This window comes from Arctopsyche grandis, chromosome 3, assembly GCF_051622035.1.
Source record: "Arctopsyche grandis isolate Sample6627 chromosome 3, ASM5162203v2, whole genome shotgun sequence".
Lineage (NCBI taxonomy): Eukaryota > Metazoa > Arthropoda > Insecta > Trichoptera > Hydropsychidae > Arctopsyche > Arctopsyche grandis.
In genome coordinates, this window is record NC_135357.1 from 21835548 (window position 1) to 21854276 (window position 18729).

General features: G+C 37.4%; 1 protein-coding gene across 1 annotated transcript; it reads right to left on the reverse strand.

Moving 5' to 3' along the window:
• Positions 1–9351: 9351 nt before the first annotated feature.
• LOC143923049 (uncharacterized) lies at positions 9352–11670 on the reverse strand. Its single transcript, XM_077446531.1, has one exon. The coding sequence runs from the start codon at positions 11597–11599 to the stop codon at positions 9941–9943; it is 1659 nt and encodes a 552-aa protein (XP_077302657.1). The 5' UTR covers positions 11600–11670; the 3' UTR covers positions 9352–9940.
• Positions 11671–18729: the final 7059 nt, after the last annotated feature.

An 18729-nucleotide genomic window follows, 5' to 3' on the forward strand; every position in this document is an offset into this window, starting at 1 on the left:
CCGTACATTTAATTCGAGGAAGTCATTTGAGGAAGGCTGGGGTGGACAGCCACCCCTCCCCCCCTCCCCCTTTAAATTTGAACAGGACTATCCACGTTGTTTAATGTTAAATTTGAATTAAAATACTAAACCGACGAAAATAGAATGTTGAAATTCTTTAGAAGACTGTAAAGTACAAACGATTTTTCCCAGAACAAAATGTTAACTTCCAAATATATTTTGTGTTGTTGTTTGTTTTGCATTTATGTTTATTTGACCAGCGGCGTGGTCTAGTGGTGAGTATTGAATTATTTCGTGCTTGCTTCCCACTAAGAATCTCGTTGTTGGCCAGACCTTGGTTTTTCGAAGTCGATCATTTCTTATTAGAATTTGCCAATTTTTCTGATTTGATTCTGACACGGTTTCCGTAAAATTGGATTTTCCTTCCCAATTGTCTGTTGCAAACCTTGAGTTATTGTTATATCTCAGGTTCCACCAGATTTCTCACCATAGATGTCACTGTGGTTGTTTATCGAATGTAAACATTCGTATTGTTACATGAAAAATGTTATTAAACGATGTTTACCCCCCCCCCCCTGGGAAAAGCTGAAATGACGCCCTTGATTGTTATTTATTTATTTTTAATCTATACCAGAAGGCCGAACAGGTAACCCCAATGCGCCTTCCTGGCCAGAAACATTTTACATTTGATATAAGTATTAAAAATAGTAAATAAATATCAATTAACATCCACAGAGACATCTAGTCAAATTTGAAAATTTGCAGCATTTTTTTTAAATTCAGCGAAATTCAGTAAATAAATATCAATTAACATTCACAGATACATTAATGGTCAGATTTGTAAATTTGCAGAATTTTATACAATTGCTGAAACCTCGAGATTTGCGAGAAAATGGGTAAGGTTGCCAATTTGTTGGAACCACCGTGACCACTTTGTTCAAAGCATCATATGCTAACCACTAATCTATTCTGCAATTGGATCATCGCCTTCCTGTTCGAACATGAGACTCAACAGGCTGAAACATCTTCGTCCAAACTAGTACACAGGAACCCCCAAGAGGATGATCTCATCACCAGACGCTGTCGTTGGCATGGTGCTCGTCAAATAACAATAGACCTCTCTATTACAATACAAAGCAAGACAGCAATAAAACATGGTTGACAATTGTAAATGACAATAATGAACTATGTTTTGTGCATAAAGCATCGTCCGAATGCCGCCATTTACTCATCGCACACCTACGCACCAACCAAACCTTATGGCATAGCTGCACAAAGGATAAGAGCGAAAACACACTGAGTGGTACGTGTTTTTTTTTTTTATACTTTTAAACATGCAAAAAAATGCAGCACGCCTGGCCCATATGGTTCCCGGAAAGATGCACGAAATTATACTGAATGCGCAGTTTCGAGAAGTCATAATTTTCAAAGGCGCTCAAAAAGAACTTACGCAATAGAATTCCACAAAATTATTATTTTGAATAAAAATACCAATAATTTTATTTTACTACCGCCATCTATGTATAAAACTAAAGACTACATAGACGTCACCCAGATTTAAAATTTCAAACGCGTCTTAATCGATATTTTATCTATATCGTAATGGCGGAAGATCCATTCACGTATATTGATGACCAAAATGAGCAATATGGCAAAGTATGAAAACGATCAGATAAGAGGCAAATCTTTTCCTGAATTGTAATCGTAAGTGAAACGTAAAGGAGGTTTGTAATAAAAAAAAGGTTAGCACCCTCGGATAACATACAAATACCCCTTGACGCTTTTTTGTAGAAGTCTATTGCATTAGTTCTCCTTGAGCATCTTTGAAAGTTTGGATGTCTCGAGAGTGCAACTATCTCGAGTGCACTCTTCCGGTCACCAGCCCATATACATGATACAGTCCCAAAAATCACCCACTGGAGTGTTTTCGGCGATATTTTATCTTTGCTTGACATGATCGATATTAGTGAATCCCATATTTGAAGAAATGTAGGAAAAACTTGTCGATTGCATATGGATATGTATACACATGTGACCTCCCAAACATATACATTCTGCACGTGCAACTTCACCCAAATTCGGTTTGGGAAACACCCACTGTTTACAAGCCAGGGACGTGACGTCCCATACCACTCAGTGTGTTTTCGCCGTAAGCCTCAAGTCCGTAGAAATCTTCCAAAACGTGATCTCACCAGACAACCTACACGTTGCACAATCAACCAGTATATAAACCAGCGCATCAACCCGAGATGCCAGTGAGCAACAGGAGTTCAGCCTGCCCACTCTTACGAAGTCAAGGAACTAGCTCCTACGCCGAACATACAATAACACTTGCATCAACTGAACAACAAAGATCCCCTTCAAAACTCAACTGCATTTCTATAGGCCAGGAAACAGTCAAATGTAAAATTTAAAGCTTTTCATTAGTTTCACTGTGTACGTGGCGCAATATTGGTGAGCTAGTTTTAAACCATTTTCAATCTTCCGATCGCTATGATATTGTAACATAGAGATGAATTAGGTGATTAGTGCTCATCGACCACCGGTTTACTAGCGCTGATCACCTGATTTGCCGCTCGCGCCAAAAACGTTTCCGTATGAATTTTGTATACAACAAACAATGGGGCCGTCGACACCAACAATATTACTTGCAATATTTTCCGTATCCACTTCCCATATATTGTAAGAACGAAAAATATTGTAAGTAATATTGTTGGTGTCGACGGCCTCAATAAGGTCTCGTGATCCATAGTGTGCTGTAATATAAATAATCGATGGATCTCTTCCGTGCTTCATTCGGGGCTGAATCATCACGGAACAATTAACTACCTTTACAACTACCGCTGTATCTTTCACTTCAATCTCCGAGTGAAAGATATTATAAAATGTTTAAAAACATTATATGTACATATGTACATATAATAAAGTGATCTGTTTATATTTTATTCTAAAAGGATATACATTATTTGTTGAAATAAATCAGTAATGATTAATCTGAGAAGCCCTGACTTATCAGGTCATCACACACGAAGATGTCAATTATTATGAATATATATGAAGATCCGAACAGTGGCCCATAAAGCTGTAAAGCTAAAGATGTTTTTTTAAATGAGCATATTGATTAAGGATAATACTTTATTTCTGGTATTCTTATCTTAAAATGTTTACTCACATTTTACATCTTGTTTACAAATGTTTTTAAAGTATAAGTCATCTATCACCCACCTCCATTAAATTAAGATTAGGCCCTACCTTAAGTATCGTATGTGTAAAAAAAATACTACAAAGGTGCGCAAATTTTCTAGTCCCGGCCCTGTATTAACAAAAAGTTCAAAATATTGCTAGCTTGAATTTTCTTAAAAACTCTTTACTATGTTTAATTGCATTACAATTTAGTTGACTGATAAGTTTTTTTAGCACAATAAAGCTTTTAAAAAGCTGTTGGTTCACCCATTCTCCAGACCATGTTATTCAACATTGAGAATATAATCCTTTCAACAAGTGCTGATGTGCCTGGTAGACTGAAAATGTATTCTATAATATGGAAATCGATCTTCCCATATCTCAGTATTCCATAATTTCATGCTCCTGCTCCAACGCTCTATTTCAAATCTAAATGGCCAATGACTAATGTTTCCCCTATTTATTGTACATACATATATTCATTATTTCTCTAAGCACTCAAACGAAATTTTTACTATGAATTCATCTTTGTTCGACCAAAATAGGTTGACCATACGCGATGTTGAGCGCCAAATTGACTGAAACTCTCTACCTACTAGTAATAAATAATTTTATGAATTATGTACTGTTACCTACCGTGAAATTTTTAGTTCACCAGATATGATATCTCCTCTTATATCAGCTACATACAGGTTATTGGTGCCAGAGAAATAACAGAATGAGTGCTCAATACTTCCAACAAGAAAAAAATGATTATTTATTTATTTAGACTAATAATTTTTGAACAATATAAAAGAGCTGCAAAATAGGTATGCACAAATTTCGACTACCTGCATGGAGCAGGTATAGGTAGTCGTAAGGAGGATACGCGTGAATTTTTAATATAATTCTGTTTAAATAAGACCCATCTTATAAAAATAAAATATTTCAAGAAGCCATAGTAAAAGAACTATACAGAAAGTCAAGCTATAAACCAGAATTATATGTATGTATAACAGATCACTTGCCAAACTTTTGTAACATGTATTAAAGGTTTAAAAAAAAAAAGAGGAGACTTATGAGGGGAGGTACCACTTCCAGTCAGCCTAAAAAAGAAATATAAATGCAATAATTAAGTATTATATAATATTTATTAGTTTTTTTTAATAAGCATTCACAGCACCATGTTTTGCTCAGTATAATTATATAAATATTTATATCTCTTACAAAATCTACACTCAATATACAGTCGATCAACACGTATTTAGAAATAAAGAAATAGAACAATCACACATGGCAACAAAATATTGGGCAAGTTCACGTTCAAAATAATATAATACATACAACACCATTATTAAATAGTAAAACCATACATTTATAAACATACACATAAAATGATACATGAAAATATTGTTAAAAATCAATAATTTAATGTGTTGTTTTTGTTCCATCTCAGTATAACTAAATTTATGTTATATACTGTATACAATTATAATATATGTATATATTACATATATCCACATATATGTACATATATAAAATTAATTGTTACTGTAAATGTGATTAATTACAAATAATGCAAACTAAATGGTACACAGTAATACCAAAATCATCAATAACGTATAGTGTGCATAATTACCAAATTTACAGTAACATAAATATATTATATAAAATCTGTATTAAATAGGCTGGGAGTGAAAGAAATATAATATTGATTATCTATGACTAGTACACACTTGTACCAAATTGTTAAAAACAAAACAGATTTGTAGCTCGGCTACCATTGATATAATATTTAAGACAGTTGCATAAAATATATAATATTTAATATTTTTTAAATAGAAAAAAATATATACATATATAATATATATGTAATTAATTATAAGTTTGAAATAAAAATAATATTCTATTGTCAAGTTTCATCAAATTACGTATACAAAGTATTGGAAATATGAACTCCTTATGATAGAAAAAAATGGAGTTCCATTGTGAATATTGATAAAAACCATTTATATAAAAATTTCTATTTAATTTAAATGATAAAGAGATTCTGTAAAGACAATAAAGCACAAATTGAATATTCAAATTTGCCACTTGAAAGACGACATCTTCACTTCTTGTAGTCTGATATTCCTCATATAACAAACTGTAAGAGTGCCATATCCAGGACAAACAAATCTGTTATATTTTAGGTAAATTTTCGTATTATAATTTTTAATGTTGAGTTGGAAAAGGACTAAGATATTGTACAAATTTGTTAAAATATTATAAAGTAAAAAATCAGAAAGACAAATTGTGGGAGTGGTTTTCGGTAAATATTATATAAAAAAATATATATGTATTAAAAATAACAATAAGCATATAAATCCAACAATAACCGTTTTTGGCAACAAACCATCATAAACAATATATTACAAAAATATATTTAATCATTACTTGTTAGCCTGAAAGAGTGTCGTAACAAGTGTACACATTTGGCAGCTTCCCTATGCGACTTTACATATACTAAATACATATCATTTATAAAAAATAAATAACAATTATTATAAACTTAAGGAAAAATGGAACGTTAAAAAATTGAAACATTAAAAATAAATTAAAAACAGAGACAAATTAGAATAACGATCAATAGCAATATCTTTATGTACAATATATAAAACAAACACACAAGATGATACATATGTATATATATATAATATAATATTATACATACAATATACATATCGATAAAAACCTTTAACCCTTACTAATTGCACGCATAATATATTGAGCGTATCACAGACGTCGTTTACAATTTCAACTTAATTAAAATATTGCGAATGTGGCCCGACTGGCATTAAGGGTTCAGGGAACAGACCTTCGGTGGTATGTAATACCTAACTGTAGCGCCCCGGGAATAAGCAGTTAGATGTACATAGAAAAATTAAAAAAAAAAAAAAAAAGAATATATGGAATGAAAGAATAATTATGTACCATCCTTAAAACAGTCATTTCTTCAGTTACCACTCAAATTTTAGATTTCAGTCATGAATCAAATGAATAAAAAATATATGCAAAAACTGGACACAGTCAAGTTAATTTAAACGGAGATTACATTATATGTATAATAGAAGCTTTATCATATTCAGAAATCGTATCATATGATAAAGCAGAAGGAAACTTTCATATTTGAAAAATCTAAATAATACATAAATATGTCTATAGTAAATAAAATCAACATAATTGTATAGCAATTAATAATGAGGTAGTTGAAGAGTTCATTGAAACTTATCTCGCAGTACTTCTAACCAGCAAAAGACACCGACTTAGCCACTTAGCACTACGGATTGCATTTCATGCTCATAGTGGAAAAATACATATAGCTTTGATAAAGGAATTTCACAAATAGTCTATGTTTTCGGAAAAGAGCTGCCCAATAACTTATTTTTTATGATATGTGCTAAATCTTTAGGAAAACTACTGTCGGACACTAAATCAGGCTACGATAGAAACAAAGACATCTTTATGAAAGACAAATAACAGCAGTATATCATCAACTCACTGCATACACAATTAACATGCTCCTGTATAATAAATCACACAGATTCCAGGATAGCATAAAACACAAAAAGGTATTTTCTAATCAACCTTGTTATCAATTACTTTGGATTTATATATTATTTATCATTCACTGTTACAATACTTAAATCAATTCTATAAACAGTATTAATTCATTAATTATAAAACAATAAACAGTTTCTTCATTTTTTTAGGTACAGATTTCTTATCTTTAGTTTTTTTTTATTTTTACTTTGATTTTTAACTCGAAATAGCTTATTATTAAAACTTGCATATAAAAATAGTAACTCTAGGGCAGTATCTTTATTAAATCAAAAATAAATTAGTTCTTAACCCAGCATAAACTGATATTACATCAACACACAATAAATTGATATTGTCATATGTAACATTAAAATTTGGAAATCTTGAAGCATCTCATTAATAAAATTAAAAATACAACTGCATACAATGTGAAGCTTCAAAAATTTATTTTGAATTTTACCAGGCTAAAAACTATAAAAATCAATAAAGTATAAATATGTGTGTGTGTGTGTGTGTGTGTGTGTGTGTGTTTGTGTATTATATAACAAGTACTTTGCGATCCGCAGGTATATGTATATAGCTTTCTAAGATCGTTGGATATCTTCGTACATATGCAAATAATTTGTATCAGGGTTCAAATTCAGAATTGATAGATATTAATTGCAGAACATTGTAGAGTTATTCCACAAATTAAGATTAAATTCGACTACCCAACAATTTTTTTTTTAAATAAAAGCCCCAATTATCCCATAGCATGTTCTTTTTTTACTTGATCTATAGGAAGTATCAATACATACATACAGTATTGTTATAAAGAAGACATTAGTCAACAATAAAATATTGGTTTCCTTCTTTATCACATATACATATATTTTGAATATATATGTAGATTTAATAAACCAATTTTTAAATGACAGCATATATTATACTATGCATTCACTGAAGCCAATGTTTTTTCTACAAAATGAGTTGATCTGGTGTTATATATATATTTTGAAATGGTTCCAATGGAGCATCAAAAGTGGAAGACAAAATGTTCAAAGTTTCTAATGGGAAACTGTTAAGGAGTGAAAACTATTGAGACAATTTATCACAAAATATAATCTTTCAATTTCAATTCAAGACATTTAGTTTAAAACATATTTAGTATCTAGAATATACATGGTCACTGGTAATGTTCTTTTTAAGTCCTAACCCGGACTATTAACTTTATGAAATCATCAACATAAATAATAATGAAAAGATTTAAAACAAAATATTCATCTCAACATACATACATATATGATGTAAATAAAAGCGTATCGAAAGAATGCATTAAAATCAATATTTAGGTTAAGTAGGATCAGATAAATTGTTTCACATGATATATGATTTTGATGTACTGATTGGTCTACAAATTTCATAAGCGGGTTTGAGCCAGTCGCCTCGTTTTTTTTACAGTAATCACAAGTCAGTTAAATTATAAGAATAAAAAAGGGTTAAACATGATATGGATACAGAGATATATTCGGCGAATATTTAACGAGTCCCACCGGGTGACACAGCGACGAGCATTTTCATATGTATATTCAATTTCTTTGGGAATCAATCATTTGATACACGTTAGCCTGGATAAAGAAGCCCCATTAGAACACAAACATATATGGCATGTGTATTTGTGCACATAAAAGTGTGATGATCTGTGAATTTATTGCATCTTCCTCCTAAAAATACGTTCACATTTTATGTAAATTTTTAAAAACTTAACAAATAAAACTTAAAAATAATTTTAAATTTTGTAAAATATTTTATAAAACTTATTAACTTAGCTTAGGCACTAAAATTGAGGTAGAATTCATAAATTTTAAACCTACATCTAATCTTATACACGGTTCAAAGTAGCAGAACCTTCGACACTGTTTTCCCAATACGTTTTTATTCATTAACGTACATATATATATATATAAATTTATACAACTATATAAATTTGGACTTATGTTGATTTTAAGGCCACGTCTAAAATCACTGATTTCATTGTACATTGTTTGCGTCAGTGAACGAGAACACCGTCTATAACAGAATATTTTCAAAGTACAACATAGAGCAAAATCGTGCTCACGTTCGTTATCGTAAACTGATAAAAATCTTTGAAATGTAATAAGCAGAAAATATTAAATTGCCGATTTGAACGCGACGTGAAATACAACAAATAGAGCTATCGTCTCGTTACAAGTCACATATGCATATGCAAGTCGAATAAAAAACGCATAACTGCAGCGTTTCACATATGAAAACATACATATATTTTCAGAATATTTATAAATAAAATATTAAAATAATTAAATTATGAGGTAAGACACATCAGGTTTCGATTAGCACAGACAATATGCACTCGAATACGTTTTATCTATTTTTTTTTTATAAAACGTATTACATACACTCGAATTTTACTTTGTACTACTATGATAAAACTTACATGCAATACAATATTACAGAATGTGGCAGAGCATAGCTCTACCGCTGAACACAAGGTAAAAATACATGAAGTGGTTACTTCAGCATACTTGGATACTCCTATTGCATTCCAATTTGCGAATCACTCTTGGAACTATTTTTTTTTTTAATGTGTGTGTGTGTGTTTAATCTTGCATAAAACTTGATCTTTCTATTTTATCGGCCATCAATCATAAGAGGCCGGTGCAAAAAATGCATCGTGAAATCCCGGCCTCGAAGATTGACCTACTATGTGTACAACTTTATCAAAAGAAAATAAAAAGTTTTTCTTGAAAATATTGCCGCCATATTTATCTGTAACATTATAAACTACTAATGTTACAGATAAAACTGTTACAATTTTAAAAGTATATGGCTACAACATAGTACAATATTTCAATTTGGTAAAATGTAATTTTGTGGTATCTCGGAATCGTTCAATTCATTAATATCTGGTAAAAGCCTACAGTGTCGTATAAAATCACTGTAGATACAAGCGCACAATTGAAAACTAGCAAAAGTCTTTGTGATTTCATTAGTCAGTGATTTGTATTAAAATATTTTAGTTTACTACCCATCAATTTGTTATATCGTCAAGATATACGATTCGCTCGCATCTCTCCACCGGTCGGAACACCGATTGGATAATGCCGTCGACCTGATCAATTTAAATGTAAAAATTGTAAATGGGATTTGCCTAATAATTTCACTAGATCGATTGAATTCAAGGCGGAGGTTTGGGACTCTGCGCAGCATTTTGGAATGCAACATTAAAAGTGGGCAGTTTCATCAGTTGCGGGTTGGTCATGGGGGAGCCGTGCTCGCTTTCGTCGATCAACAAAGAGTCTACGGGTTGCTCTAAAATACTAAGAGTTTCACTACTAGCTTCCATCACAGGTACAAGTTCAGCATTGTCTATATCACTGGAGCCGCTTCTCGCCGCATAGTCTATATCACCCACCATCATCACATCCATGGAAGAATACGGCTCGGGAATCATATAAATCACGTCCGAATACGACTCGTCGTCGGCATACTTACCGAGACCGGACGTAGAAGGCGTGGATTCGATCGGCGAAGTCAACGTAATCATAGAAGGAACGGTTTCCAATTTGACATCGTCCGAAGACTGCGGTTCGTCTTTGATCTCTACGAACTGCCGAGGCACAACAGCCTCGGTCAGAACCATCGGAACCGGCGCCGTGTCGTATCGGAAGACCTGACCGACGGGACGTTCAGACTTGACTACGTTCTGAAACGACTCGGCCTGCTTTCTCGTCAAGCGCGTGTCCGGCTTGGATCGCTTGGCCTCGCCCTTGCCCTTCTTCCGCTGCGTCTCGGGCCGAAGGAGGGGCTCGGAGACGACGGTCGAAGTGCTCGGGATCGCCGACTGAGCCAACTCGCTCGAGTGCGCTTTCTTAACGTGCCTCACGAGGTGGTCCTTGCGACCGAACTTCTGCGGACAGAACTGACAGACAAAGTCCCTGCGGCCGGTGTGCACTACGAGGTGTCGACGCACGTCCTTGGCCGTGAAGAACTTCCTCTCGCACTCGGGACAGGTGAACTTTTTGTCCATCTCGTTCTTGACCGTGCGACTGCCCGCATGCACCTTGAGGTGGTAGACGATGTCGTCTTTGGTGTCGAACGTCTCCGAGCAGATCTTGCACTCGAGGTTGCCCTCCTCGGCGGAGTGGAGCGCGACGTGCTTCCTGTAGTTGAGCAGGGAAGTGTACTGCTTGTTGCAGCCGTGTTTGCCGCACGCGTAGACATCCTTGACGGGGTTGTGGATGCGAGCGTGGTTGGCCAGGTGGTCCTTGCGGTGGAAAGTCCTCGAGCAGTGGGGGCACGCGTGCGGCCGAGTCTCGTTGTGGATCAGCACGTGCCGCACCAGCTTGAACTTGGAGTTGAACCTCTTGTCGCAGTGCGAACACGTGAACGGCAGCTCGCCCGTGTGCGACAGCGAGTGCTGCTGCAGCTTACCCGGACTCCCGAACTTTTTGTGGCACGAATGACACTCGTAGCGCTTCGGGTTGGGGTGCGGGTGGGGGTGGGGGTTCGGGTGAGGGACGGCCTTGGACCTGGACGAGGAGGAGGACGAGGTGGCGGAGGTGGAGGGGGACGAGGAGCCGGCGCTGCCCAGGAGAGGAACGCGCCGCAGGGACTTGACGGTGCGGAAGCACTGCTTGATGCCGCTGGGACCAGGGACACTGTCGAGGTCGAGCGGCACGAAGTGACACTTGGTGGCGGGGGCGGGGGCGGGGGCGGGGGCGGGGGCGAGGGCGGAGGCCGCGGGGCGCCTTCGGACGGGGGCGGGTGCGGGGGTGGTCTCGGCTGCGGGCGCGGAGGCGGGGGTGGGGTCGGGGGCGGAGGCGCGGGCGGCCATCTCTTAAGGCTCATCTCGGCGCCGCGGGAGCCGCCGCGCCGCGCCGACGAACGACAGCCCCCGCCCGCCCCGCACTCAAAATAACGACGCCATCTTGCGCTTGCCTTTGCCTTTGCGCGCTTCCAATTCCATCGCTCGCGAGCAGACGCGGACGAGGACGCACACGCACACGCACACGCACACGCACACGCGCTCGCTCACGCACGCCGCCGCCGCTCTCTTTTCCGATCGGAATTGCCGGAAAATTTAAACCCGCCGACGGTCTCTGAAATTTCTCATTTCGAAGAAAGCAATGCGCGAATCCGTCCGAAGCCGTCGCGATAACGTACGAGCCCGCTCGTAGATCTGCCAGTGTCAAAAACATATGTTGGACAGATTCAAAGCTCCGGCTGTTCGCCCGTCAATTTCCGTCGATATTGTTACGTACGCCGCGGATTAAGCGAATAGAATCCCAGAGACTATGTGACCGTTCAAGGGTTATCTGTTATCGGATTAACTATGTAAGTGGTTGCACTTACTTCCAGGATTATATCTCTGGACTCTAAGTGCATTTAGGCTAAACAATGACCGTTATTAGTTATTTCTCAGAATCAGTACGGGAAGACCCAATTGTTCCGACCAAGTCTTCATGGTCAGCTTTCGTGGCGTTACGACCAAAGGAGCCGTTTTGGAGGGAGATCGGCGTCGAGCGCGCGTCCCCGCCTCCTATTCGTTTTCCGCTTCGGTCGAGTGAACATCTCTGTTCGCTACCGAGTTTGTTCCCACCACCGAGTCCCGATCAGCTCAGCCTGGATCGGCAGACGATACTGGAAGTACAGCTTCAGTATACGTCCGGTGAGAAGTGAGGAAATCCTGGTCTTTCTTCGTCGAAGTCAGATCACGTAGTCACGTGAGGAGTGAGGTTATCATAACCTCTCGAACACGTGCGCGCTAATTTCACGACGGACTCCCCCCCCCCCCCTGCTTATTCTCTGTATTTATACATATATAAAATACAGTCACCATACAAACAGAATTACAACCTGTTTTTATTATTATACAATTTCCCCCCTTTTTCCACATCACGCATCCCACGCACATTACGAAGGAGAAAGGGACATAGCAGAGCAGCCGACATCAGCAGAGACCAGACCACCGACGACGAAGGAAGGCACCTTGAGGAAACCAGCCCCGCCCACGCTTACCACTAGCTATCTCAGAAAACCGACTTCGGGGGTGCTCTCGAGTTGAACATCCCTGGAGTCTGTACACCAATGTCGTGGAAATACATATCCGAATACGTTACTATACAACAGGTAAACAGATTAGGCGCCCTGAGAGATCTACCCCTTATAAGGCGGTACGTAGGCGATATCATGTCATTCTGGACTGAACACTGGCAATACGTGTATCTCCTTAATCATCAATAAATGTTGTGAAACGACTGTTGGCCTTTTACTTGGATCCTCCACCCACCCGTACGCAACAATATCATCACACGCTCAGGCGCCGGATATGGCAGTCAGTAATGAAATATTTAGGAGTAACGTTCGATAAAAGAATGAGATGGGCACCTCAGCGAAATGCAAGGTGATGCGGGGTATATCCTCAATATATCCAATATTTAATCGCCATCATAGATCTAGAATATACTAGATATGGCATTGTAAGACAGGTGAGGGGGTCACCAGTGTAAGACAGGGAAGGTATGTTGACCGTATCCCGGTCTAACGAAACACGTGTTGTGTAGTTTGAAAGAGGATCGTTTATTTGCGTTCAATTGGTACAATGGTTATTGTATGTACGAAGAGGTTTCTTCGGAGAAGTGATCTGTTTGAACTCCAGAGGCTCACTCTGCCGGTGGAGGTTGCTGCGTTGCTTTATAAACGTTTTGGGTTGAAGTGTGTCATGTGCACATCTTTTGTTCTTGGTACTCGCGAGCGTGGTTTTATGGGTTCATACGCCTGGACGTAGTTCGTGGTTTTTATGGGTTCAGTGAGTTCTTCCTTTGTTTCCAAGACACGTGTATAGAAACACGTGTCGACCTTTTGACGAGGCGAGCGTGTGCCATGCGTTAATGACTTTCCTGGATATGTGTCGCAGTGACCTGATGAGATCATTTCAGTTGTACTATATGCCTACAGCATTACAACAAATTTCGTTGGAGATCTTGTCGCCACTAACTGAGGGATGCGGGGGGTTTAACTAGCGGGGGGAAGTTGGGGAAAAAAAGGGTTTTTACCCTACGACGCAGCGGTCGGCGTTTTTTTTCACTTCCCCCCGCACTCCTCAGTTAGTGACGAAAAGATGAAAAGATCTCCGCATATCTATTGACAAGATCTCCGCAATCGACCTTTCCTACTTAGAAGCTACTAACCTACTGACAGAAAAGTGTGCATGCGCCATGTATTTTGCATGCGCCAAAAGGGAGACCAGTATAAACCGTGAGGGCGGATCTATGTATTATACGGTAATTGGACTATTCGTCACATTGGGGTGGTCACAAAGACAATTTTTGCCATGAAAATCGCGAATACACAATATTTAGCACTCAAGTTCTCGTTACTATGATAGTTATCGTTAGTATGATGGACTTTTCGGCTGCCAGATGTTCCGTTATAGAGATTTTAGTGACTTTGTGACGAGTAATTTGTGACCAGTAATCACCGAACCGTATTATACATCTATGATCGCCATATGTAGTTATTTATCAACTCAAAATAAAATAAAATTATATCGCGCACTCATATTACCATTATTAACCTATGCTTCACCTGTATGGAATAACGCCTCGAATACTAATCTTTCCAAGCTCCAAGTAATACAAAATAAATCCCTAAACATAATTTATAATACACCCAATATATACTAACTTGAAAAAACTGCATGCCATATATAATATTCCGTTTATTACAGACATTACTAACAAACTAATCAGTAGATTCTATGACAGAATCACTAATAACCATACTAACACACTTGTGAAGAGTCTCGGTGATTACAATAAAATGTCTATACCCTTCAAGCAGTAGCGGACTATCGAACAGCAAAATTGGCGCATATCTGTGGCCTCTAAATTTAAGGGGCCTCCAAATCGTTCTGAGAAAAATTATTATTCGGAAATTCCTATGCATTTTTCATACTTTTTTACGTAAAGTACAAAGCTTTGCGATAATTGCTCTCACCGTCGTCGATTGTTTGGCCTTTCTAGATAAATTTCACTGGTACAAAAGAATTAACTAACTAATTACATAAAATGTCGCTAACTAATGCTAAAAATGCCAGAATATCGCTAAAAATGCCAGAATATCGGAACAAAATGAAGAACAGTCTTCTGAAAGAACTGAAGAGCAGCTCTCTGAAAGAAACGAAGACCAACCACTGGAAAGGATCGAAAAGCAGCCCTGTAGAAGAACTGATAAGAACCCCTTTGGAAAAAATAATGAGCAAAATCCTAAAACGTCTGAAGAACAGACTCCTGAAAGGACTGTAGAACAGTTTTCTGAAAAAGAAAATGAGGAAGAAAGCAAAGGTGAAAATGATACTGTAATGGCTCCTAATGATTATCCTATGGATTTAGCATTGTAGTCAGAGCATACATATATCTGAAAAAATGATTCATTTTTTTTTAATAAATAAACCGTGCTATACTGGAGACCAATTTAAAATGTTTTTCTTTTTTTCTTGATTTTTTGCATAAGTTTGTAAATATTTAGATGTTTGTTTATATAATTGTATAATATATAAAATTTTTTGTTTGTATAAATTTGTAAATAGATTCATATTATTTAATAAACAAAATACAAAATAACACACTTTTTTATGTACATACATACCTACATTTCACATTTGAAAAAAAAAGTCACTTTATGATTAGTGGAGGGGGGAGGCCTCTAAATTACGTTGCGCCTGTGGCCTCCGAAGCGCTTAATCCGCCACTGCCTTCAAGTATAAATACAGATTACCTAAACAAAATCTGCTTTAGGTCATCTACTTTAGAGAGTCTTTAATTAATATTATGTATTAGATGTATTATGAACATTTATAAGGATTGTAAATAGGTTTTTGAACTCTTTTTCCTATTATGCTGTAGATTAACATTAGAATAATATAATACTATGATTACTAACCAAATTCAATTAAATTGTAAAATAGAAAATGATCAGTAGATCAGTAGCTATTAAAATAGATATAAGATGTATTGTGAGCATAATTTCGTAATAATAAAAAGCATTTAAAAATCAAAAAAATCAAATCAGGCGCCGGACGGTTTTCAAATCGCGTTAGTTTCAAACAGATTTATGACTAGTGGCTGGATCCACAGGGCGCCATTTATTGTTCAATTGTTGTAAATGCTAGTGCTCAATTGTTGTAAAAGGTTCGCCCAACCTTTTTTTTGTACTCTAGCTTTGTAAATAGAGCCAAACCGCCCCGATTCCTGGAAAAAGCACGGTTTCTATCCGCAGTCTATTTATGACGACAGCCAGAGCCGGCTCGCAGCGTGTGCATGGTGTGTGGCATACACGGGAGCCGTAAAAGAAAGGGCGCATAAAATATTTCGAAAAAAGAAGAACAAAACAATAATGCACAAACATTCCCATAAAGCTCTGTTCAAACCTACCAAACCTACCAAAGAATACTATCCGCACTTGCATGACACTTGTATAATACGGGTAGTGCTGGATAGGTATGAACACACCTTAAACCGTCATGCTTTCGCCTTTTCTCGTAATAACGATTTGATATATGATATTTAAAAACTATTTTACCAAAAGTTAGCCCTTTGAGTGCTGACGTCTTTCCTGTTGAAAGCCCGCCACGCTAAAAATTTTGCAAACATTTCCAACTAGAATTATTTAGAAATCCAATAGAAATCAGGTATTAAAATTGTAGCGAATCCAAACAAACCCTACATCACTACCCTAGATAACTACCGCCCAGGATTTCGAATTTTGTAAAGGTGTGTTTAGACTCTCTAATATATTTTGCAAAAAAATAAAATAGTCAAAAGAAGTCTATGGGGGATGGACGAATGAGACGACTGGCATGTTAATGCACGTGTTTATTATATGACAGCTAAAGGCAGAGTGAGTAACGGCTCTCCGAACCCAGCCGAGTTGGTCCCCACTCGCAGGAAGGCAACCAAACTCGACCATGTCGTATAAGCGAGCCGCCACAAGTCTATTAATGATTGTATTTTTCCAAAACTAGTTCAATCTTCTTCATTAAAATGTAATGTTCACAATATTAAATGCTCAGCAGTTAGGGATTTCCATCGAGAAATTCTGTTATGGTTATAATTTCAGAAATTCCGGTGTAAACCAGTCTTTATAAACATCGACACGGATTAAGGTCTGTTGATACATAACAGCACTACAAATTTACAGCACTACACAAAGATTCTACGAAATGTTTATATTTTTGGATAATCAGACTCCTCCAATATAGCATAAAATTTGATTAACGTTTCATTTTTACATACCTTCTTTACGTTTCACATGGCTTTCGTATTAGTGGTCATTTTTATCTCTTATCCGATTGTTTTCATAATTTGCCATATTGCTCATTTTGGTCATCAATACACGTTAATGTATCGTCTGCCATTACGTTGGAAATAAAATATCGTATACAACGCGTTTTAAAAACGGTGCCCGTAATTAAATATTGACTTCAAACCATCATTCGCTTGAAGATCGATTTTAATTGAAAATATTCTTCAATATCGTTGATATCGATATAAAATGGATTTTGGAAAAATTTTAACACTTTTAAATTACTCTCAAAATCTATAAATCGATCATCAAACGCATTCTGTAATAATTTAATATTGTGAACAGTTTCCGATCTGAACAAATTATCAGAATGGAAAGTTGCTTTTTGCATTTAATTTGGTTCTTAACTACTTGTAAGTCATACCCCAATAGAAATTGTAAAGGAGTTTGACCTTGTATAAATCACGATAAGGTCAAAAATTTTAATAATCTTACAAATTTTATATTTAAAATTATTTTTTAAAAATCAGGTCAATTTTTTCCTTGGGCCAGATGAAAATCTCTCGCGGGCCGTAGGTTGGTTGGTGACCACTGCGTTAGCGTATTGTTGCGTAGGGGTGGGTGGAGGATCCAAGTAAAAGGCCAAAGTCATGTCACAACATTTATTGATGATTGAGGAGACACACGCACTGGCAGTGCTCCGTCCAGAATGTCTTGATATCGCCTAAGTACCGCCTTATAACGGGTCGGTCGCTCAAGGCATCCGGCTACTTCCCTATTGTTTAGGCATGTACCCGGATATGTATTCCCACGACAACCAGTATCACGGTATCAGTCACTTCTGCGAAGGGACCAATAGCGGCCACTTCGGTGGCCATTGTTTAGCCTACATGTACTTAGTCTTTTTTTCGCTGCGCTGGAGTTGGGGAATCTTCGAAAGACAGCCTACAGTCCGAACTGCAGGGTAGTGCCGGATATTTACCGGCTAAACCCCACCCCCAACCCCCACTCTCTGGGACTTCTGTGTATTACTTCAAAGAGTGTTGGTCCATTCATTCATCTTCGTTCATTCTTTATTTCTCGTCGTTCTTTCTTTCTTTCTTCCATTCATCTCGCGTGCATTCTTCTCTCTCGTTCATGCGCCTCCTTCTTGGGCATCACCGTTGACGCGAACGTGTCGATGATTACCCAAGCTTCCATCTTCTCTATTAGCTTCTTGCCCAGGTTTTCGGGTTTCCGAGGTTTGGCATCAGTCGTCCCAGCGCCGTTTTTACTGTTGCCGCTTTTTCGGCCACCCTTGTCGCGTGCTCCCGAAAGTTGAGTTTTTTGTCCAGATGGACTCTCAAATATTATAGGGAATTCTGGAACAGTACCGGCTCTCCTCCTATGTTGATAGTCGGTGGCGTTAGCTTTCGCCGGCGGGTGAAAAATATCGCTTCCGTCTTCTGCCTTGCAAGCGACAGTTCCTTCTATCCAATTGGATACCCATGCACTTAGAGTCTAGAGATAATCCTTGAAACCAATTATAACGTTTACACCGTCTCTGGGATGCTACTCGGCCTAATCCTATTACAACTACACGGCGGTGTACGTAACAGTATCGTATCCGTTTTTTGGCTATCGTGGAAATATTCACGCTCATGATTACATTACATTCAC

Bases quoted from the DNA above. Each gene is read 5' to 3' on its own strand.
- LOC143923049 (XM_077446531.1), bottom strand. From the start codon at position 11,599: ATGGCCGCCCGCGCCTCCGCCCCCGACCCCACCCCCGCCTCCGCGCCC.